Here is a 23,586-nt window from a genome sequence, read left to right on the forward strand (position 1 = left end):
CAGAGCGGTGGGTGACGTCATGCCGAGCTCAATCTACGGCTGTCAAATGTAAGAGGCGGACACGCCCATCTCGAGCTGTGATTGGACGACATTTGATTTTCTCCTGGCGAAGCGAAGTATAAATCACATGACAATACAGGAGAAGGGGTGGCTGTGATACAAATGCGAGAGCATCATCGTAAAATAAGCGCAGGCATGCATAAATAAAAGTGAAAAATGCGCATCTCGTAAAATGTACATTTAATCGGGGTAAATCATATTTTAAAATATTTTAAAATTTATGCAACTGTAACAAAAATGATCTCTTTGTATAAGACACCACCTACATGAAAAATACTGTAGTATGCTTAGTATTTAGTATAATAAACTGCTGTATAGGCTTATGTAGGAGTTATAATTACTTGACTTTGTGTCGCATCGTATTCTGTAGCAATGATTTGATAAACTGTAGAATATAGGCCACTATTACTTTAATATTAAATATTGCAATGTTTTAAAACACATTTTATTAAAGTTTACTACCGTAAAAACTAACGTGGGCTGCAAGAACACCATAGACACAAAATGTTCTATCCATATTCAAAATCCTGTCATATTCCTCCACTGCTCTTAGTAACCCCCCACCTGTCACCTACACACTGACACACACAGTGCCAACACAAGGCCAGAGGGAAGCGGTTCTCTTATTTTTATTTCGGTTTCGCATCAAGGTGATGCTGCGCCTTTTACATCCAGCACACAAAGAGCTACCTCACACAATTTCAGATTTCTATGAAGAACTTCAGCAGTCAGTCAGTGTCATCTGAAATACATTGACTCTTGCTCAGTGTAGCAATCTGCCAAACCAGCACCGAGACATTTGGCTTTTATTTACTGAGAGAAAAAAGCTAAATGAGTTACTGTAAAACAGCTCATTTAATTCTAGCCATGCATGAAATGTGCTAGATGTAAAACAGCCAAAATTAAAAAATCAAAAATTCCAGGTCGTGGTCTTTGGTTGGGGCAGATCACATATTTAATTGGTCCACAGCCCTAGGATGTCTGATGGTGGTAGTGAGGATTGGTATAAACAGACTGGTATTTAACAGCATGTTAATATACCATCATCTGAAATCTGCAGATTTATTAAGGAGGATGTTTTCTTTGGTTCATTTGTCTTTCATTTAACCAGCTGGAGGTAGTTGCCATGGAGAAAAAACTTTAAAAAGGTATATTGAGCAGCATGAATTACATGCAAAAGCAAGTACAATTTGCTTATTTTGTTCTGAATCCCACATTTAGGAAAAAGTCCACCTGGCAGTTAGACTTAACTGACGCTATTAACAACAAAAAGTAGTAAGTACGTATTATAAGCCACATACAAAAAAGCTTGGAGACAGCACAATATATATATATATATATATATATATATATATATATATATATATATATATATATATATATATATATATATATTCTGTTTACTGGTGAGGCATTCTACCCGAATGTAAATTTTGGACAGATGGCTGTAGCTAAAGCTCTCCATTACTGCAATATGGGTTTATGAGCTTTCACATAAACCCGCACAGTTTTTCCCCCTCTGTCACACTGATGAAAGGGTGATATCTCGTCGTGGATGACTTTCAATGCAGAACACCCTCCCCCACGATACACACATTGTTTGAAGAGGGGACCCCATCTGCCCCTTTCTATATATGTGCACCCGCACTATTGTTTCTGCAACACGCAGAGAAAACCCTTAAGAACTAGCAAGACTAGGCAACATCTGGCATTAAATACCACATTTAGTTATGAGCAACAACATGGCAGTGTGCGAGTTTAAAAGCAGCCTAAGGTATTTGATGATTCATTTCGGTCTTTGTTTGGAATAATTATCAAGTTGTTGTAACAAACGCATTGAACACAATGACAACGCTCCCTCAAATATTCTTTACATTTGCCTACAATAATATATATGTAATTTCTTTATCTTCTTTGATTGGGTATAGGGAATTTCTCTAAATTGATTATTTAATAAATAAATGCCCTAGTGTTAATGCTGGACAAATTGTTTTCATTTTTATTCACATGCATTGGTGTGAATTTTTGGATCTCTTTCTTTTTATGTGTGTGTTAAAAATATCAGAACAACACAATTAAAACTCAAGATGCAAAAGACAAATAAACAAGAGTCTCCATCTTGTGGATGAATTGTGGAAACAGTCAAAGGGTTAAAAGTGTTTCTAAAACGGTCAAAAATTAAAAGCCTGTATAAAATGATTATTGCAGAGACTACAGAAAAGCTATAGTTTATTTTAGTTCTTTTATTTTTACATTACATTATTTATAGCTCTTTTTTTTTTTAGAAAAAACTCATAATGATAAGCATCACTTATATATAAACAAAAACAATATTGGTCTAATAAACTATCTGTAACTGTTCCATATCAGAAAAAAATCATGAATATATTTCATTAATAAACTTGTTAAGTGTGCACTGCTTATCATTTATTTGTAATGTGTATTTATTTGAGGCAGTGCAGCCGTGGAGGTTGCAACGTTACTGTCCTCTTGTGGCAAAATGTTAAAGAGTAACTAAACCCCAAACCAACTTTTTTTAGTTAATGATCTGTAAGAATGATGCTTTATTAGTGCTGTTCATTGATTTTAGTAAGTTTTTTGACATTTGGATATAAAGTGTTTCAATACTACAATATATGGTGTAAAAACGTCTGAGTGCTGCCCTCTTGAGGTTGAACGGTGGCTACTGCAGTTGAATTTTCCTATTGGATGTTGGGTCCAAGAAATGACTCGTGACGTAAGCAGGTTCAAGCTCACCACGCCCTTGTTACGATCTCACCACACACTTGATACGAGCTTAGTTCGTCCCCTCTATCTCCGTTGGGATCTGCCCACTTTTCTTGCATTTTTCAAATATTGCAGTGGGTGGAGTCAGCCTCTGACCAGGGGTTTAGTTACGCTTTAAAGTCGCATTTTATTTTCATTTCATTTTAAGTGCCAATGAAAATACATGCCACCAGAGGGCAGCAGTTTAACATTCAATAAACTGTAATGAATAAAGTTCTCATAGCTGATTTCTTTCTTTATATAACCTCAATAATTTAGGTTTCAATACTGAAATTTAAAACCAGTAATTTCTTGTGTTTTTTAATTGCTATGCTGGTAATAATGGATTTAAGGCACTATGCAGGGTACTTCTGTCGAAACAACTTTGGTCATTTATAAAACAGCTTGGTTTAATAATTTAAGAACTTATTGGTTGTAAATGCTATACTATGGACTTTAACCTTACTCTTTGTTTTTACCTTTGGTTACAAAAGTAACAGATAATGTAGCCTATGATAAAAGGGTCCTGATCACCATGTTGAGATTGACCCTTGTACATTATACTGCTTACCAGTGTTGGGGAAAGTTACTTTTAAAAGTAAAGCATTACAATATTAAGTTACTCCCCAAAAAAGTAACTAAATGCTTACGTTACTTTTAAGTTACTTTTGCGTTACTTTTTCTTATTTGGCTGAGGCTTGATCTCTTTCAGGCCTTGCAGGAGTTTTTTATAATCGCAAAAATGTCAAGCTCTGGCCTGCCATCTCCGTTTCTGACTCAAACTGTTCCCGCTCAGGCGCACAAAGTGCATAATTCTACGTTGATATGTTCAGTTTAATTCAGTACATTATTTTATTTTTTAAATTGAATTAATTAAACTGAAAAGTAACTCGCGTTACTTTTTTTAAAAAGTAACTCAAATATTAATGTTTACATTTATAAAGTAATGGGTTACTTTACTCATTACTTCAGAAAAGTAATATTATTACGTAATGTGCGTTACTTGTAATGCGTTACCCCCAACACTGCTGCTTATTACAAGGCTTAATTGTCTACATTTGTAGACATGAAATACCTATATAATTAATTATAATTATATAATTATATTACTATATAAATAATTAAATAGTTTAAATTACTGTTTAATATTAAAGTGCTCCACTAATAAAATCATTCCGTGATCAAGATATAAGAATAAGTCCCGGTTAAACCGCGTTTTATGCATGTCGCGTATCCTGAATGATTTAATATACTGCAGTAGCCCCTCGTGTACCTTATTGTTTTTATAAAACAGTTCCCTCACAATATAAATATTCGAAGAAAATAAAGCAAATTTATGAAGTAAAATATCTAAAGCCTTCCTTTGGCTGGAAAAAATAGTCCATTGCCCGACTGTTAACGTCAGAACGTGCATTACGTCACGTGCAGCGATGCACAGAATCGCTGGGTGCGACCGTTAAAATCACGTTTTATCAAACAAAAAACACAGTTATTGAACAATTAAAAGTCAAGGACGGGTTTATAAATGACATGTAAATCTTGCGATTTCTAAAATCTTACCTTTACACTACAGCGTAAAAAATCCGTCCATGCTTTCTTAGCGTCTTTATCAATCCCATAATCCATCTCGACCACCACAGACATGCGTTGAGTTGAAATGCAGATGAAAGATCGGTAAGTGAACGGCTGTGATTTAAATTTCTATAAACGACTTGAAATGTGACTTGCCTAAAGTATTAAACTTTTGATGTAAAGACACTATTCCCTCGTTATTTGGTGAAATTAAGGTAATTTGGTACAAAGTTAATGTGTTGCATGATTTTAATAAATTCTCACATTGCCACATATCATTACTAAAGATGAATATTTTGGTTCTAACCAATAATTTGGTTTTATTGTACGTAATGTCATGTTTGTTTAGGTAAGTACCACAGCTTATGGACTATATCACTCACTGTGATAAAAAAGCTCATTAAAACACAAAAACAAACGATATGGGTCTTCCATCTTCCTCTTTTCAACGAGCATGGTCCCAGAAATGGGGAGTTTACCTCAGATATGGCAACCTCGAGTGAAAGATTTTAGAGGATTTCCTGTTTCCGGAATTCCGCACCGACTGACTGGCTGTCGGCGAATGAAATTAACAAAGACCTACAAATCAGACTTCAACACCTCCATCATTACCTGGAAACATGGACACAGGTGTGTATATGTAAATATTGTTAGTCATTTATCATTGTGGCTTGACAATTCACTTCTTTAGTGAGGTTGATTTAAATCGACTAGCATGTGTGGCTAACTAGCTAGGGCTGTTTACCGGTATCGAAAGTGACTAAGCAAAGGTATGAGATCGACTTGATCGCTGACATTTGAGTTAAATCCACAGAGTGACACTTGCATATGTCAAAACTGTCGATTTTCTGTAATAGTTTGAAAAACAAATGTTTGGAAAGTAAAAAAAATAGCTAAACACCGGCTTGAAGTCGGCAAACTCCAAAATAATGAATGGGTTCACGCTGATGTCACAGATTGTCAATCACACATTTGTGATAAAAAATATTTTATTAAAAACATCAATCACATTTCGAAGCTGTCAAATCAGGATATTAACTATAATTGTAAAATTAAATTTTGCTAAGGACTTTGAACCGGAGATTCTGAACACAACGATTCACTTGTGTTGTTCACTGTTATTACGTCAGACATCTGCATATGTTCAACGTTAAAGTGAATTTAAATGATTTATTAGAGAATATAAGCATGTTTTGCTAAACTTTATAGTACTGTTTTATTTTAGTTATAAATTATGTTGTGTAATGTTTTTGGCACGGAACTGCTAGGGTGTGTGGCTAAAAATTCCCTTTGTAGTCAGGTGACTTTTGTTTTGTGTGATGTATTCAGACAGCCCAGATTTAACCATTTTTTAACTAACTATTATCTCTGTATACATGACAAAGCAATGTACCCTCATACACTGCAAAAAATACTTTCCTTCTTTGTATTTTTGTCTTGTTTTTAGTACAAATATCTAAAAATTCTTAAACTAAGATCTATTTTCCAGATGAGCAAGAAAAAAATATACAATATAAGTGAAATTGTGCATTAACCAAGCAAAAATATTTGCCAAAAATCTTGAAATAAGTTTACTTTTTTCTTAAACACTTAATTTAAGAAAAAATTTCTCACCCCATTGGCAGATATTTTTGCTTGTTTTAAGAACAAATTCACTTAAATTGTATATTTTTTTGTCTAAAAACTACACTTATTTTGCTCATCAAGAAAATATATCTTGATTTAAAAATTTCCAGATATTTTTACTGAAAACCAGACAAAAGTACTAAGTAAGAAAGTCATATTTGCTTCGTATGAATGGCTTTGTGCACCACTTTGGATAATAACATTTGCAAGTGAATGAATGTAAATGAACAATAACACACAGTATGTCAACATTTCATCTTCTTTGTTTTGTGTCTTTCTATGCTGGACAGGCCTGAGTCATGAAAAAACATCTAGTTTTATGAAGCGTTTTCGCTCAGAACCTCGATATTTGCTGGCCCAAAATGTCTCGACCTGTATCGACCCATTAGAGGTGTGCCTGCACAGGCAGACAGTCCAGGACACAGTGCACGTTTTCCAGCACAGCATCCCAACAGAAGGCAAGCCTGTCACCAACCAGAAAAACACAGGTACCCACCCTGCTGGACAACACTATCAAGACCCTATAATTTTATTTCAATGTATTTCATTTAAAGGGACACTTCACCCCTTTGCATTAAGCTTTGTATAATTAGAACCCCAGTCATGTTTTTGAATGGTCGTGCATCATTTCCTAAGTTGCCGCTGAGACAGGAGAAATACAGATTTCAGTGTGTAAAATCATAATTTTTCATCATTGAAAGCAGGAAGTCCAATATCTTAGTTGAAGGGGTGAGACTACAAACATCCCTTTTCTCTGTCAAATAGGCACCAAATTCGAAAATATGACGTACTTTCAATAAAGATTAAAGTTTCTACGGGTGAAATGCTCCTTTAAAGGTGCAATGTGTACATTTTAGGTCGGAAGGATCTATTGACAGGTGAGCTGTAGACTGAGCCCTTAATTGCCTCACGCATGTGGAAACATCTAATTGTGGTGGTCAATTTAGATTTTGTGGCGGACTTAAATAATTAAATAAAAAAATGAATAGGAAATACTGCATTCCAACGACGCTCGCTCTCACAGCAGTAGGCAGCGCAAACATAATGACATGCCTATAAACCCTCCCACTATGAAGTGGTACTAATTTCAATGGAAAGCTAACCAAGCCAAAGTAAAGGTGAGCTGACACGACCTGACCTGTGGGGTACCATGCAATGGAAAAGCGCTATTTATATCATTGTATACTCATGTTTTCTATTTTAGATAAGGGAAATATAGATGAGTTATGGATGTGGAAAAAAGCCGAAAGCTGCACTTACCTAACTATGGAAAATGATTGAAAAAAATATAAAAAACTTAAACGGTGACCTTGTATTTAGGCCACAAAAAATTGACATGAAATATCAGTACAGTTAAAAACTTAGGTGACATTTGCATGTAATTGCCTACATTTATAACTTTTGGATTTTATCACATGTTTAGGGAAGGCATATTCTAAATCGATAGATACATGCATTTCTGCCAGTAGTTGTCTGTATTATATATAGGGATGCACCGATAGGATTTTTTTGGGCCGATACCAATTTAAACAGTCAACTTCTGGCCAATACCGATATTAAACACTTGTATACAATACTATAGAGTTGGTCTATTAGCTAGTTTATTTCTGCATCAAGTAATTTTTACTGAACATGAATTGGATCTAATTAACATTCAACTGACCAACATAATAAGAGAGGCACAATTTAAGCTAAAACAAATATAATAAGACAGCATGACAACCTTCAAAGGTGGTTTTTGATATTTAGCATTTATTATATTAACAACATTAACTCTTTTTTTACATATAATGGATTTCTTTATGCAGTTAATTAATAAACAATCGGTATCAGCCTTTCTCGTGCTTTTGCCGATATGCCGATGGTTTCAAATTCATCAAAAACCGCCCGATAAATATCTGCGGCCGATACATCGGTGCATCACTAATTATATATGATATGGCCAGGAACATGATCTATTCAAGTAGGCAGAGAAACATACGTTATGCAGCGAATCAGAGATACAAACAAAAGACTTGTTTTTGTTACTTTATTAAGAAACTTTTATAAATATTACAATTAAAATTCTTCAGTATAACTGTTTGTGCTCTTTTTGTTTCTGTCAGGGAGATGTTGGATATTCTCATGCCTCAATGTCATGCGCCTTCCGTTTATGAAGAAGTTTAACATTGAAGAATTTGAATTCAGTCAGTCTTATCTTTTTTTCTGGGATAAGGTAAGTCCGGATTGCCACTCCCCTTTAGCGTTATCAGAAATGGTTTGTAATGTATTTGCACCAGGCTCCAGTGTTGCATAAAACATTCTACTGTGTGTGCTGGTTTTGCAGCTTGTTAGGCACTGTCATTGTTTTAGTAGTAAATGTGTATTAAAGCCTCTTTTGTTTGTGATGTATTGTGTTTGCTGAATGTTTTTGGCCCACTTTTGTGACACTATCAGCACCCCCACCGTTGCCTCTTTCATTCACTCCCTTTTTTTCTCTCTATACCGTTCTCCTCAGGTGGAGAGGTGCTATTACTTTTTGCAAGCCTGTGTAGAGACAGCTCAGCGAAAGGAGCCAGTAGATGGCAGACTGGTTCAGTTTCTGTTATCAAATCCTACCAATGATGGCGGACAGTGGGATATGTTGGTTAACCTTATTGGTAAATATTTAGCCCTTATTAAATCTCTTTACTTTAAAAGGAATATTCCACTTTCATAAAAAAAAAATCCTAATAATTTACTCACCCCCATGAAGAACAATGACTTCAAGATGTTGATGTTTTTCTTTGTTTAGTCAAGAAGAAATTAGATTTTTTCTTCTTCAGGAAAACATTCCAGGATCTGCAAATAGTGGACCTCAACAGTTCACAGTTTCAATGAAGTTTAAAATTGCAGTTTCAGTGCAGCTTCAAAGAGCTCTAAACGACCTTTTGACGTGATCACGCTGGCACATCACAAGGCTGATAAAGACGAGAAGTTGTTGTTTAAAAGTTTTAATTTTTTGGACGCTAATGTTTTGCTAGATAAGACCTTTATGCCTTGGTGGGGATTGAAACCTTAAACTGCTGAGGTCCACTATATGCAGAAAAATCTTAAAATGTTTTTCTCAAAAACGTAATTTCTTTTTGACTGAACAAAGAAAGACATTAACATCTTGGATGATTTTATGTAAGTGAAATGATCCTTAAAATTGAATTACATGAATGCTATATTGCTATAGGATTACCTATGCGACAGTGCTTTTAACACAGTAAACTATTAACACATAATTTAGCTATCCATTTATATTTTTAAAAGACAGGCTTGTTTTTCAGAAAAATATGGTGTTGTTCCAAAGAAGTGTTTCCCTGAATCTCACAGCTCGGAGGCGTCCCGTAGAATGAACGATATCCTTAATCACAAGGTTGGTTTGAAAGCTGCTGTCAGGCTATGGCACTATATATCCCTTTCACCTTTTATGTTGACGTTTACCGACTTCAGATTTACTGGCTGTCTATGAGTGTGGTAAATTCAGTCACAGGATAAACAAACAGAAAATAAAATGATTAAGACTTTCCTTGTCTCAATTGAGCTTAACAACAGTTTCAGTCTGTGCACTTGACCTTTAATAGTAACTAAAATGAATATGACATATTCATATTAGGTAAAAAGTGCTATGTTTGCCTGGGTAGATCAATTGTGAGATGTTGTGGTCATGCATTTACATTGATTTGTTATTATGCAACACATATGTCATGTACCTTTTTATTACATAACACATTTAAAGTTATTTGCATGTGTTTTGTTTGTGTTTCAGTTAAGAGAGTATTGTCTAAGGCTAAGAAACATGGTGGCCAGTGAATCCTCTAAAACTGAGCTGTCTGACGCTATGGACACCATGATTGAGGAGGTGAGGTTTGTTTTAGATTAATGTAATCCTGTCGGTTCTCACCTTAGCCAGATGGGGGCAGTATATGACTGGTGTTGAGACCACAAAGTGAAGAACAATAATTGAGCTTATCCGTCACAACCTTTTCTACAACCTTAGTATGGTTGCAAATTTCATAAAATCAGAGAAAATGATAATCAGGTAAAAAACTCTCAAGCTTACTTCACCAGCATCACTTTTGATAATGATGGGATTTGCAACTGTCTGTTCCTTATCAGCAATTGGCAGCTTTGAAAAATCATGCCCACCGTATCAGCTTTGAGAGATGCATAAAAGCTTTTCACTATGTTTCCATAATCGACAAACAGACCACAACAACACAATCGCTACCTTCAATTTTAATTCATAACATAAATGCCAAATTCAGTTTTTTTTTTAATAGATTTTGCACATAAATGTTAAATATGAATATTATATAATAGATGTAAGTAAGTGGAAATGGAACCATGAATAAAATACATGCAAAGAATTTCCAAAAGTCTGAGAACACATTGATAATCTGGGAATCATAATCTAATTTAAACTTTGTAAAATTACATATAAAATCAAACAATTAGAATCACATAGAATCAGATTTGTAATTTTAAGGCTACAAGATATATTGAAATTATAAAAAAATATTGCAAGTGTGCAAATCGCAGTATGTATACAGAAATTGTTTGCAATAACTGAATAATTTTAATACTTCAAAAAGTTACGTATAGACAAAGTTTAAGGTGGATGCCGATAGATAGCAGAGAGAATGGGGAGACAAAAAAGTGATGCTTTCGTTTTCCCTAAAAAAAAAAAGTGAAATGTACAGGGCTCAACATAAAGGACTGTCCGGGGCAAGCGTGAGAGTTGTCGTGCCAGTAAAAAGTATTGTCACTTGCCCGATCAGGCCAGTGCTTCACCCTCACTCACTAAAATATATTTTTATCATTGTATATTATTTAACATCTTGGAAGCGACATTTACTTTGGTATAACACGATGAAAGAATTGATGCAATATTTTGCACAGTTTGCTGTCAGTTTACAGGTAAAGCAGAAAAATTGGGAGCCTTTTTTCATTGGAACATGTCTGTTGTATATGGATGCACTTTAATATTTGACTTGAATTATTATTTTAAAATGTGTGACACTTACATTTTATATTGGGGCCAGTGAAAATTTTGGCAGGGCAAGTGAAAGCCTGAAATGATTTGCGTTGAGCCCTGATGTATGTTGGCTATATATGTAATTTAATTTGGTTTTGCAAACCTAATCATTATTATATCACACATAAGATCTGGCATTTTATATAGCAAATTATCAAATATCACAGTTTTTAATCGAAACTGTGCAGCCCTAAACCATGATATATGCTTTTAAGGTCAAATTCATTGTGTCCATTAAAGCACACAAGATGCTTTTTGGGACATCCTTATGCATGCTAGATCAACACAGATCATCAGGTTTTGCACAAATACTAAATACCAAAGAAAATCTGCAATTCTTAACATTTTCTGTTGTTTATTTAACTTTTACTTTAGTAAAAATTGGTATGGTTAAGATACAGTATTTCTTAATTTTTGAAGATATCTTAGACCTTTTCAGTAGTGTTCACAGTTTTTATAATATTTCACTATGTTCTGACATGTTGTATATAATTACTGCTTGTTGTGTTGAAACACGCACATTAATAATGAAACAGGCACTTATCGACCAGCTGAGCAGCAACATTGTCCACCACCTGTGAACCAAACTGTGTGTGTATAAGAAGTGCCCTGGTTTCGAAAATATCTGTCTGTGTGTGTATATATTTGAAAACATCTTTTATATATTTGCCAGGTATTGTGTGTGTGTATATATGTGTGTAAGGGAGAGCAAGCGCCTCCAGAAGTTGATGACAGAATGTTCCACAAACATGATCATTATCTCCCCGTGTCTGTCATTGAGTGGCAAAGGCAGTCTCACTGGCAATATTACTATACCTCCACCATCTGCAGAGGGACTCGGGTACACACATCTAAGTTAATATCGCTCGCAGCCTGCGCTCACCGTTGCTCTCTAAGGATAAACACAGTCCAGAGCGAGATCTGCTTCCTCGTTTATCTGGTTATGAAACGTATTTTCTTCCTCGCTTATGCTCGACGTTCTCCTTTTTTTATGTGATGTTTGTTTGCACACCTGGTGTTGGTTTGTTTTCTGTAACACTTCACTACAAGTAGAGGAGTTTTTCAGAAGTGTGTGCGCGCTTGCGTGTTTGTGTATTTATGGGGGGCGTGGAGCACTCATTGCCTTTGATCGTATCAAAAATCATATTTACAGACTTTTGGTTTCAGTTATTCATATAGTTAGTACACAATGCTAGTCTAGCATAAGTGGTGCTCAAATATAAGTCAGGGGTTCATCACCCAGTGCATCATGTTTTCGTTTCATATACAATAAACATTTACCTTTCCGCCTTTTGTTACACGGGTAATATGTAATGCGCACTCTATATGTTTCTGCATGCATATGTGCATTTTTCAGAAACACATAAAGATCAAAGACGGTGTTTAACCAGGCTGGTTTGTGTGATGGCTGTCCTGATGCAGCCCTGGACTGGAGAGTTTCACTTTAAAATGTATCTGACAGGTCTGTGTGCTGAAGAACATGCATGAAAGCAACGCAAACACACATCAACTTCCTGTGATGGGTTCATGCTACGCAGATGAAGGCTGCAGAACCAACCTCTCACATCAAATTCACGTGTCTGATTTCATTTATCGAACACAAAACAGCCTAAGTGTTGTTGTAATTTTTGTTGCAACATCACAGAGTGGGTTTGTGCAGCTTAAGTTGTCAGTAAATAATTTTTTATCCAATTCACATAAAAATGCTATGCAAAAATTTTATTTGTCTATGAGGGGTGCATATGTTAAGTATTTCCAGGAGAGGTCAATCAAATGCATTTGTCAGCTGTACATAACCCACTTCAAGCTATCTAATCATAATATAAATTTGGTTTTGGCTTTGTGTTTTATCGCCCAAATTACGAAAGCAGCAAGGCAAACGGTCTGGCAAGGTACTGACATGACGTCTGCTGTTCAACTTTGTTATTTTGTGTCCTTCCTTGTAAAGCTGTGTTTGGGGAAACCGATTCAAACAAACACAAATTTTAGAATCAGACGCTGTGGTCTCGGTAACTGCTGTTTTTTATATGATTAAGATTATGTCGACACCCGTGTACCCTCACACTGAACTAGTGCCTTCATATGTCCAGCCAGCTTCATGGGTGTTTGCCCATGCTTAGCGTGTTCTTTTATTTGGGTCTGAAAAGCACTGTTAACAATTATCTACCGTATACGGCAATTTTGGATCTGCAGGACACTGTGTCCACATGAAGACATACTAACCAGAGGCAGGTGTTTAGAGTCCCACAGGAGGTGGCACACATGGTGCACAAGCCAAGTTGTGCCCCATTTTGGGTTTTTTTTGTCGCTCAATGATAGGGCACATGATAAAGGTCATGGGTTTAATCTTAAACTTGAATGCACTGTAGGTGGTTTCGAATAAAAGCATCTGCAAAATGCATCAATGTTATGTACTATAACCGCTCACAAACCCTCATTCTAGTCTTTTTTTATCATTTTTCTGATCTAGTGCCTATTGTGCAGTTCATGGTCAAGTAATTATACTAACATCAATTGTTTCATTTGTACAATAAGCCTTCAGCTCTGGGCCACACAGAAACAAACAACAGTCACCTTGGTCTTATTAAGTGAGCTGCGTACGCAAGTCACCGATCCTGTGCGATTCAGGGTCAAGGCGTGACAGAACGGCCAGAGGAGCTGAGATTTAGGGTTTTTGGAGGACACGATTGTTTTACTAATGTGAAGGATTTACATTGCACTGTGGCGTGTTCATCTTCCTGTGGCGCTGAACCTCTCGGCTCTTCCTGTTTCCCTGCGGCCACCCAGCCACTGACAGGTGCTCCAATATTGACTCTGTGGCTCCGCGCTGACGTCATCGAATTTCGCCCATTGTTTTGCCGGGAGGCACTTTTTAGCGGGCAAAAACGCTGTCGTTTGGACGGTCTTGTGCGCTTGCCTTCCCTTCCAAGGAAGAGGGAAGGATGAGACAGCGTTCGATGCAGAGGAGGCCGTCGTTTGTGTGGGTACAGCATACGTGTCCAACTCTGGGTCAGCAGGGAGGAAAACGGGCCGGGCGATGCTGGTATTTACTCTCCCTCTGGGGAGACTGAATAGAGAAAACAAACTGAAACACAGAATGGTCCTTTTTCCGGTATGAGGCTGGATAAGAGACAGAGAGAATAAAGTCACATTTGTAAATGGTCACAAAGGGTCAGTACATTGCTTGTCATTACAAAACTTTCTACATAAAGATGTTTGCCAAATGTTTGAGCTTTTCTTTTTTTCAAAGTTACATTTGTACCAAATAGGACCATAAATGCAGCATAAAAGTAATTGATGTGGCTTTTATATGGTGTTACAATTCTGAAGCCATGTGATAGCTTTGCATAATGAATGGAGCAGAATTGGCTCCGCTGTTTGCCGAAGGTCTTCCAGTGATGACATAATTTGAACTACGCTAAATAAACCAGAAAATAATCTAGTCATGTGTTTCTGTATTCACACGGTGTGATTTATTCGTCCAAATCTTCTGATAGTGTGAAATAAAATGTAGTCAATCATAAATATTCAGTTTCTTTCTTTTATCTCAGTTCATGCCTTACCAAAAAAGGACCAAAGCATCTTATCTATTCAGTTTTTTCGCCTTCTTGTCTGTGCGTGTTTGGGATCGACCAGCATGCATCATTAAGGTCAAGTTAATCTTGGCTACCAGAAATCCGCGTTCTAATATTTAAAGCTGAGGCCACGGTCAGGAGAGCGCAGGAAATGCCTGAGATTGCTCTTTTGGACTTACAAAGGCAAAGTTCTGAGAACTAAAAACAGTTTGAGTTTAGAATGGTGTAACAGAGACCGCCAGATCCCGGTCGAACATGGGAAGCCTGGACGCAGTGTTTGTGTTCCTACCACTCATCTCAGCTACACCCTGTCAAAGCCAGCGCTTTCTCTAATGCGGTTAGTCGTCCATGCTTTTATTTGAGATATCACCATCCATATGTCATCTGGCTTCGCAGAGCTCAAACCGCAAGCTTTCAATCGACCGTGCTTGAATTTTGGATGCCGGTTATGTTCAAGGCATTGGTGTTTATTAAAATCTGCCTTGATGGATAAATGTATTATTAGTTCAATGGTGAATTCAAGTGGTTAAAATGTATACTTAAACCGTTTTATTGGGGCGGTCTCTCGCAGGTTTTTGAAATCCTTGAAAATGTGTGAATTTGGGGAGGAAATTCAAGGCCCTGGGATTTTTTTTTTGAAAATATACATACATAGATACACAGGTCATTGGAAGTGTTTGAATCTATTTTATGGAAGAAGTATTCTGGAAAAATATCCAATCCAAAATGTAGTGTAGGATAATATCATAAAAATTCTGGACTTTTTAAGCACACATGCTAAACTGTTCGCTTTAAATACATATATCTTCTGTATGCGAATGTTGACCAAAATGCTTTTTTGCATAGTTGTGTTTGACACATAAAAATGTCTCTGGTTACGTATGTAACTGTTGTTCCACAAGAAGGTAACGAGGCGGTGCGTCTTCCTTGCCATACTTCCTGCATCCCTGTAACGCTGACTTTGGCAATATTTCAGATAGCGATATACTTTCTGCACCCTGTTTTTGACATTAAGCCTCACCTTTGGTTGAATTTGATATACAAATTCAGACACACTTACCACTGGAGGCGTCCCAAAAATGTCACCGTAGTGATGCAGCGTGAGTTCCCTCAAAAGGGAACTGTAACATTGTATCTTAAAAGGTAACACAATGTAACCTTGCTCTCGCTTGAAAGGTGTCCCCACATTTAGTCCTTGAATTTGAAAGTATTGGACCTGGAAAGTCCTTGAAAGGTCCTTGAATTTGAAGTAAGCCAAGGTGTGGGAACCCTGTCCCTGTGTGGGAACCCTGTCCCTGCCTGGGATTATCCTAAAATGCATGCATGTTATGAAAATCTGCCTTGATGGATAAATGTATTTTGTTTTATTCATTCAATATTTTCAGGTGTTTCGAGTGGTTAGCGTATGTCTTGGAAGTCCTCCAGACACCATCTGTTGGGAATACCGGGATAAAGAAAAGAACTTCCACCGCTTGGGCCCCCTGACTCCTCTGGAGTTTTACACAAAGCACGTCAAGCCCCTTTACAATCTTGAAGACAAGGTACGAGTAGCATCGATGACTTTTTTATCAATGTCTTCTCACAGTGCCAGCACTTATTCACAACTCTCCTACGCAGGTTTGTCTGGTTAACGACCCTCGGCCCCAGAACTCATATGGAAAACTGTACAGCGTGGAGTTCCTGAGTAACATGGTGGCTGGCCGTAGGACACTGTACAACAACCAGCCCATCGAGCTGCTAAAGAAAGCTGCTGCAGATTCAATCAAAAGTGGAGAGGTAAAATCCATGTGATTAGGGTCGTATCTACCTAGGGCTGCACAATTAATCGAAAAACTAATCGGGATTGCAATTACAGGTGAAACAATTGCATTATTGCCAAAGCCTCAATTACATTTGTCTTATTGGGGTCATTTTTGTGCGTTTCGCCAGTATGTTTGAGTACCAGTCCTTTAGCCATTTGAATTGGTTTTTTACTAACAACATACCTTATAATTATTTTTTACATTATATTATTTAGTTTTGGATGTTTAGAATTAACCATGCAGTTGCTTTGCTTCACACAAAGTTATAAAACATTTGAAAACTTTAATGTAAAATCTATTAATCGACAGTAATAACCGCAATAACAATATTAAGGAGAATAATCGGCAGGTATGTTTTTTTTTTTTGTCATAATCGCGCAGCCCAATATCCAGCCAATATATGGGCAGTATGCCCAAAAGAACAACTCATGGGTGCTTGCACAAAAATGGTTTTAGGTAAAGCATAGTGCATTTAACTTGAGATTATGTCAAGTTCAGAAAGGTCGTCACTATACAGAAATGTTAATTTATGATTGTTCTTATTAATGCTGCTGTAATAAATGTAATGACAGTTTTGGTACATTATATTAATTTGTGTCTTTCTATTATCAGGCTGTATGGTTCGGCTGTGACGTAGGCAAGCATTTCCATGGCAAACTGGGCATCAACGACATGAATGTGTGAGTACTGCCATTCACACTCTTAAAGGGGACGTATCATGAAAATCTGCTTTTTTCCATGTTTAAGTGTTATAATTGGGTCTCCAGTGCTTCTGTCAACCTAGAAAATGTGAAAAAGATCAACACAGTAACTTAGTTTTGATAAACCATTCTCTGCAAGCAGGTGAAGAAATAGATAATTGAAATTTGGCTCCCCTTGTGATGTCAGAAGGGGATAATACCGCCCCTTAACCTGCACTGTCCAACCACGGAACTGCCATTTAGTGCAAAGATCAGATCATTTGCATTTTAAAGGACACTCCCAAAATGGCACATTTTTGCTCACACCTACAAAGTGGCAATTTAAACATGTTATAATAAATTATTTATATTATATTTTGAGCTAAAACTTCATATATGTACACTGGAGACACCTTTAAAAAGTCTTGTGAAATGTCCCCTTTAAAATACACAAGACGTCTGTTGTGTTTACAATACTAAGAGAACTTTGCATGTTTATGTAGGTTTAACCATGAGCTGGTGTTTGGCGTCTCTGTGAAAAACCTATCTAAAGCCGAAAGATTGATTTACGGAGACTCACTGATGACACACGCCATGATCCTCACCGCCGTTACTGACAAGGTACAGTAAGCATGGTTGGATGATACAGTAGGTGATACCGAATTTTCCGGACTACAGGTTGCTCCGGAGTATAAATCCCATCATTCAAAAGTGCGGCATTAAGACACACAGAACTGCAGGCTGAATAGGTGTCTGTACGTTAACGTAACATTATCCGTAATTTACACAATAAACAATAGCATACAGAACATACCTGGAAGGCTAAATAGGCAAAATTAACAAGCCAATAAGCATGAAGTTCACAGGCTTGTCATTCTACATCATTGAATTACATAAATACAGAATCAGAATATGGCGGACTCTCTCGGCTGTAGACAGTAATGTTGTCTCTTGCCTCATAAATGTAAAATTAATTCATACTGACTTACAAGGCACACCTGACTATAAGACGCAGCATCAGCCAAATTATGAAAAAAAATGCGGCTTATAGTCAGGAAAATATGGTACAGATTATACGGTCATTGTGTTGCAGTATGAACATTAGAAATCTGCTGTCAACTCATAAATCATGACCCTATACTGTATGCTTATTAATGACACTCACAGTAACTTTGACCGGGTCAGAGTTTTTTGATCTCTCTCTCCCTTTCTGCGAACATTCGTCCTGTTTGGATGATACAGTAGGTTGTGCCATATGCAACAGATTAGACGGTCAGTGTGTTGCAGTATGAACATTACAAATCTGCTGTGAACTCATAAATCGTGACTATATATGCTCATTATTGACACTCACACTTACTTTGACCGGGTTAGAGTTTTTTTTATCTCCCTCTCTTTCTGCGGACATCCGTTTAATTACCAGTAGCTTTTTAGATTACTGTCCATTTCCGCATGTGACCACATCCCTGTTCAGTTTCCTCTTACTCCCAATTCAATATTCTCCATTTTAAACCTCTAAAAGATTCTTATAGAGTTACTCTGAAGGGACTTGGCCAACATATAAGGATCACCTTTGCGAAAAAAAGGTGGCTTTTCATATGTTTTTAAATGCATGTTTGAGCAGCTTTAATTTAAAAACATCTTGCATATCTTAACAAATATGTAAGAATGAATTGTTTTGTCTCATAATGCACATCAGTAATGTTTTTTGTAAGGTATGCTTGTATAAACTACTTAAATGTCCTAAAATAACTAAGGCCTAGTCTTGGATTAATCTAAATCGTGTCTGGGAAACTGCCCCGTAATGTCCAACATTTGTTTTAAGTTAAGTGCATTACATAATTGTCTGAATTAATAAATGATTTACAAATTTTTCTCCCTTTTGTCTTTACATCCATCTCTCTTGCTTAGAATGGAAAGGAGGGGCGATACGAGAAGTGGCGTGTGGAGAACTCGTGGGGTGACGATCGTGGGAATAAAGGTGAGATGTCTCAACGTGTCCGCCTCACACACGCGCTTTATAGTTTACAGAATATTTGGCTTTTCACATTGAATCATTCAGTTTGTAGAAGGATTACCTCTGGGGCCTCCTGACTCCACTCTCCAGTGACTTAATTAACTTTTGTCTGAGAAAACAAGAGTCAGATATTTGATTTAGCACGGGGTCTGAGCTGAGTCCCTACAGATTCTGAGGTTTTAAAGCAGGCATGATGTATTTTCTTTTGATGTAGATTTGTTCACAGCTGGTCCTCATGTCCAGTGTCTTATTTAAAACAAACGTTACATTGATGGGTTATTTCATTACCTTTGGCTGCCTGGAGAGAATGTGTGTATATATATAGTAAGTATATGTATACACATACACACATATTTGCCCTTCTTCTTCCTTAGAGCTGCATTCCTTGGCAGATTAAATGTATTTTGCCTTTCACAAACGGTTTCCTTTTAGATTGCCTGTTCATTGTATTAAAAAGTTCAGGATTTGCTTTAAAGGTGAAATGTGTTAAACACTTTCACTTATCCTGGTTTAGCTGGCACAGACTATAAGTAAGCAGTTTATACTGGGGCTATATTGGGCTATTACTTTTGTGAGCAATTGGGCAGTGTTTTTAGGCACTGATATTGATAGCCGATTATTCAGACTGATATCTACCTATAGTTTGGTGGTCATATTAAATTAAAACACCACTGTTTTTCAATATTTTATATAATATTTTCAATGTTCTTACCTCAACTTCGATGAATTAATACATACCTACCTTTTTTCAATGCGTGTACTTAATCTTTGTACAGCGGGTCATGAATGTGTTAGCATTTAGCCTAGCCCCATTCATTCCTTAGGATCCAAATAGAGATGAATTTAGAAGCCAAACACTTCCATGTTTTCCCTATTTAAAGACTGTTACATGAGTAGTTACAAGAGTAAGTATGGTGGCACAAAATAAAAATCTAAGTTGAAGTAAGAACATAGTAAAATATTAAAAAAGGGTGGTATTTTCCTTACACTTGCATTACAAAATTCTAGTTTTTTAGTCGAGTTTTACTTTCACTTTTGCGATCGCCCAAAGCCGCAATACAGGAAGCAATCCGTACTGATTGGTCATGGTTTTGTTGTGCAAAATCCTCCAACTTCGTCCTGTCAGTCAGTCATTACAATGCAGCAAGCTTCAAAGTGATATAGATAGTACGGGTCGGGCAGTGAAGAGAATTACGAAAAATGCTACAGTATGTGACTTTGTGCAGAATTGCTCTTAAAGCGACAATAGCCCATATTTTTCTGATTAAAAAAATGATCCAATCTGTTAATGGATCATTCAAACTGTGAGTTTTGTGACACATTGAACCACTATTAAATGGTGAGTATATCTGGTGTGGAGATGAGCAGGAACAGTTGTTTTGCATTGAAACCCAGTTTTGTGTTTGTTAAAAAAAAAGCATAAAAACAACATCAAGAATAGAAAATTAAACTGAAGTTTATTGATATTTCACTTCAGTTGTTAATGTTTTGATAGATGTTTTGTGTCAATATTCTACATTAAAAGTAATGTATTTTTATTCAGACTTCTTTCATTCATTTCGAGCTACCAAAAACTGAAGAGTGCCTGCCCGAAGGGCTACCAGAGATTTTGAAATTTTGCGAGCCCTGATTCCTGAATCTCGTAGTGCATGTTAGACATGCTGCAAAAAAAAAAAGAGAAACGTGCCTGTGCAGGCTGACTGGTAGTTTATCATGTGCTTTCTATATTTAAATAACTAATCACATCCAATCACAGCTGAATTTCAGTTCAAAACAAATGACAGCTTGCATATAAATCTGTGCTTTTGCGGTTTGGGAGAAATACTGGTGTGACGGCTGTAAGAGGCGAGAGAGCAGATTTATCAGTGTATCACTGAGTAAAAAATGTGTTATTAAGGTCGGCCGGGTTAATGGCTCTCATAACAGCCATTTCCCCTGGAGATTACACAGTAATGAGATATGGTAGGTTAAGGTTTCTTGGAAAAGAAATGTTTTAGACCTCTAAGATTAATTATTATTACCTCATTCCTGGATTTTTTGCCTACTTTAATATTGTGTCACAAATAAGAGACTGGGGGGAATTGTGTAACTGACCAAATATTTATAACGCCGTAAATGGTTAAGTGATGTCCACTGTAGCTTGTAAATTTTAGGACTGTAAAATGAATAGAAATACAGCCGTTTCTTGTCCCTCAGGAATGACTGTTTTTCAGTACAAACTCATTTAAGTGTTCTTTTAGGACTCATGTAAATATCTGTGATGTTTTAGAGCAGAGCTCAATGTTATTCAGTTCAGAATAGTTTGTTTCTGGGGTTTGCATCATTAAACATAGTTTAAGGAGGATAGTACATTTGAAATACTACACTTTGATAAGAAAGGCATTAAACTGTGGTACAGATGAGGAAAACCAAATATCCAACATGGCAGCCACTGTACAGCTTTATTTATGTAAATGTGTTCTGCTTTGTTTCACAGTAGAGGGTTTTTGGTTCATTGACCTGGCTGATAGGTCAGCGCTGCACTCCCGCCACTAACTTCTCCACTTCTAATCCTTAGGCCGTGCCTTTTTATTTTCGTCAATGTATTTGTTTCAGAGGTCAGTTTAGTCACTAGCTAGACCGATAAACAAACACAGACTGGAAGTTAAAGGAAAACACCACCATTTTTCCATATTTTACTATGTTCTTTCCTCAACTTAGACAGATAATACATACCTATCTTTTTTAATGCGTGCACTTTTAATCTTTGTACAGCGCCTTGTGTAGGTGTTAGCATTTAGCCTAGCCCCATTCATTCCTTAGGATCCAAAGAGGGATGAATTTAGAAGCCACCAAACACTTTCATGTTTTCCCTATTTAAAAACTGTTACATGAGTACTTACAAGTAAGTATGGTGGCACAAAATAAAACTTTTGTTTGGAGCCATAGGAATGAATGAGGCTAGGCTAAATGCTAACACGTTGTACAAAGATTAAAATTGCATGCAATGAAAACAGATAGGTATGTATTAATTAATCTAAGTTGAGGTAAGAACATAGTAAAATATTGAAAAACTGTAGTGTTTTCCTTTAACTTTAGGACTGGCGTGTAACCATGGCAACGTGTATAGCCTTCTATAGGTGAAAATGTAGGCATTCATTGATGCACAGTCAATTGTTTTAAATTGTGATTTATTTCGACAACACACAAATTGAATGTCCATTTTTAAAGTGTCATTCCAGTAAGGAGGTGGAAGATTTTTTAGTAAGAGTTTTGATATGTTTGGTATGCTTCTGGTACATCTTATCATCATCTACTTCCCGCTCTTAGGGTGAAACTCTCCTGATGTAAGACCTTTGGAAGTGATTAGGAGAGAAACAGGCGCTGTGTCAGGATGTAGAGTTTGGCACAATGTCCGGACGCACCCTAAATAAAAAATTATGTTACATGGCACAGCGTATTTTTATAAGTACATTATGTTTTAATTATGAGATGTTGAGGTGAAGAGGTGAGAACAGATATGCGGTCTAGACTGGGAGAAGCTTGTTCCCTCCCTTGGGAACAATGGACAACATTCAGTGCTATTGGAAGAACTGGATTCAGAAAAAACTGTTTATAGCACAGCTTAGTTTAACATCAGATTTGGCAGCTCTTTACACTGTTTACTGTTAAAGTTTTGCTCGCGAGCCTAATCGGCTTTCAGCGTGTGACGAAAATCCCGTCATAAGTCGGTCACTAAATCGGACCTCTCTTGCGTCTAGACTTTGACACTAAGGGATGTTACAAAACCTAGTTAAATTATCATTTGTTATTTATTCTTAAATCCAAACCGTGACATCCCAGAGTCCAAAATTATTTTCATGCCTAAACCACACAAGTATTTTCATCACCGCAAGGTATCTTCCAGTTCATAGCTATAGTGTCCCGAATACATGAGGCTGCCGTAAGTACCCTAAGATCAGCATCAGTGAATGCATTTGGTGTAGATAATGAATAGACAAAGTCTCAAAAGAGCTTCCCGCGTAGCAAATGAAACTCCCTCCATTCCAATATCTCTCCGTCTCTCATTTCAGCCGTTTATCTTGTCCGAGGCTCATCTCTGCCTCTCTCTCTCTCTTCCTGCAGGATATCTGATCATGACAGATGAGTGGTTCTCGGAGTACGTGTACGAGGTGGTTGTGGATAAGAGTTTCGTCGCTCCTGAAGTGCTGGAGGTCATGCATCAGGATCCCATTGTTCTCCCGGCCTGGGACCCCATGGGAGCTCTCGCATAGCCAAGGAAGCCAATTCGATCTCACCCTCTTTTTCATTGACTCTGCCCTGACTGATTTTATCCCTCCCATCATTCTCCACCAAATCTTGTTCTAGATAAAAAAATAAAAAAAATTGTTTTCTGTTTTATTATAACTGGACTCTCATTTCAAAGCAGGGTTTACCTAGAATAAGTATTTTCCGACATATTCTT

The 23,586-nt window shown here is 36.8% G+C and overlaps 1 protein-coding gene across 1 annotated transcript; it reads left to right on the forward strand.

Annotated features, from left to right (window-relative positions):
• The first annotated feature begins 4,873 nt into the window (after positions 1 to 4,873).
• Positions 4,874 to 23,528, forward strand: blmh (bleomycin hydrolase). The gene is made up of 12 exons (XM_065280981.1): positions 4,874 to 5,028; positions 6,315 to 6,512; positions 8,130 to 8,239; positions 8,522 to 8,663; positions 9,318 to 9,406; positions 9,800 to 9,892; positions 16,029 to 16,184; positions 16,261 to 16,419; positions 17,058 to 17,125; positions 17,629 to 17,746; positions 19,037 to 19,106; positions 23,247 to 23,528. Exons 1-12 carry the CDS (start codon positions 5,019 to 5,021, stop codon positions 23,393 to 23,395), a joined length of 1,362 nt encoding a protein of 453 aa, XP_065137053.1. The 5' UTR covers positions 4,874 to 5,018; the 3' UTR covers positions 23,396 to 23,528.
• The last annotated feature ends 58 nt before the right edge of the window (positions 23,529 to 23,586 follow it).

This window comes from Paramisgurnus dabryanus, chromosome 8 (genome assembly GCF_030506205.2).
Source record: "Paramisgurnus dabryanus chromosome 8, PD_genome_1.1, whole genome shotgun sequence".
In the NCBI taxonomy this organism is placed as follows: domain Eukaryota; kingdom Metazoa; phylum Chordata; class Actinopteri; order Cypriniformes; family Cobitidae; genus Paramisgurnus; species Paramisgurnus dabryanus.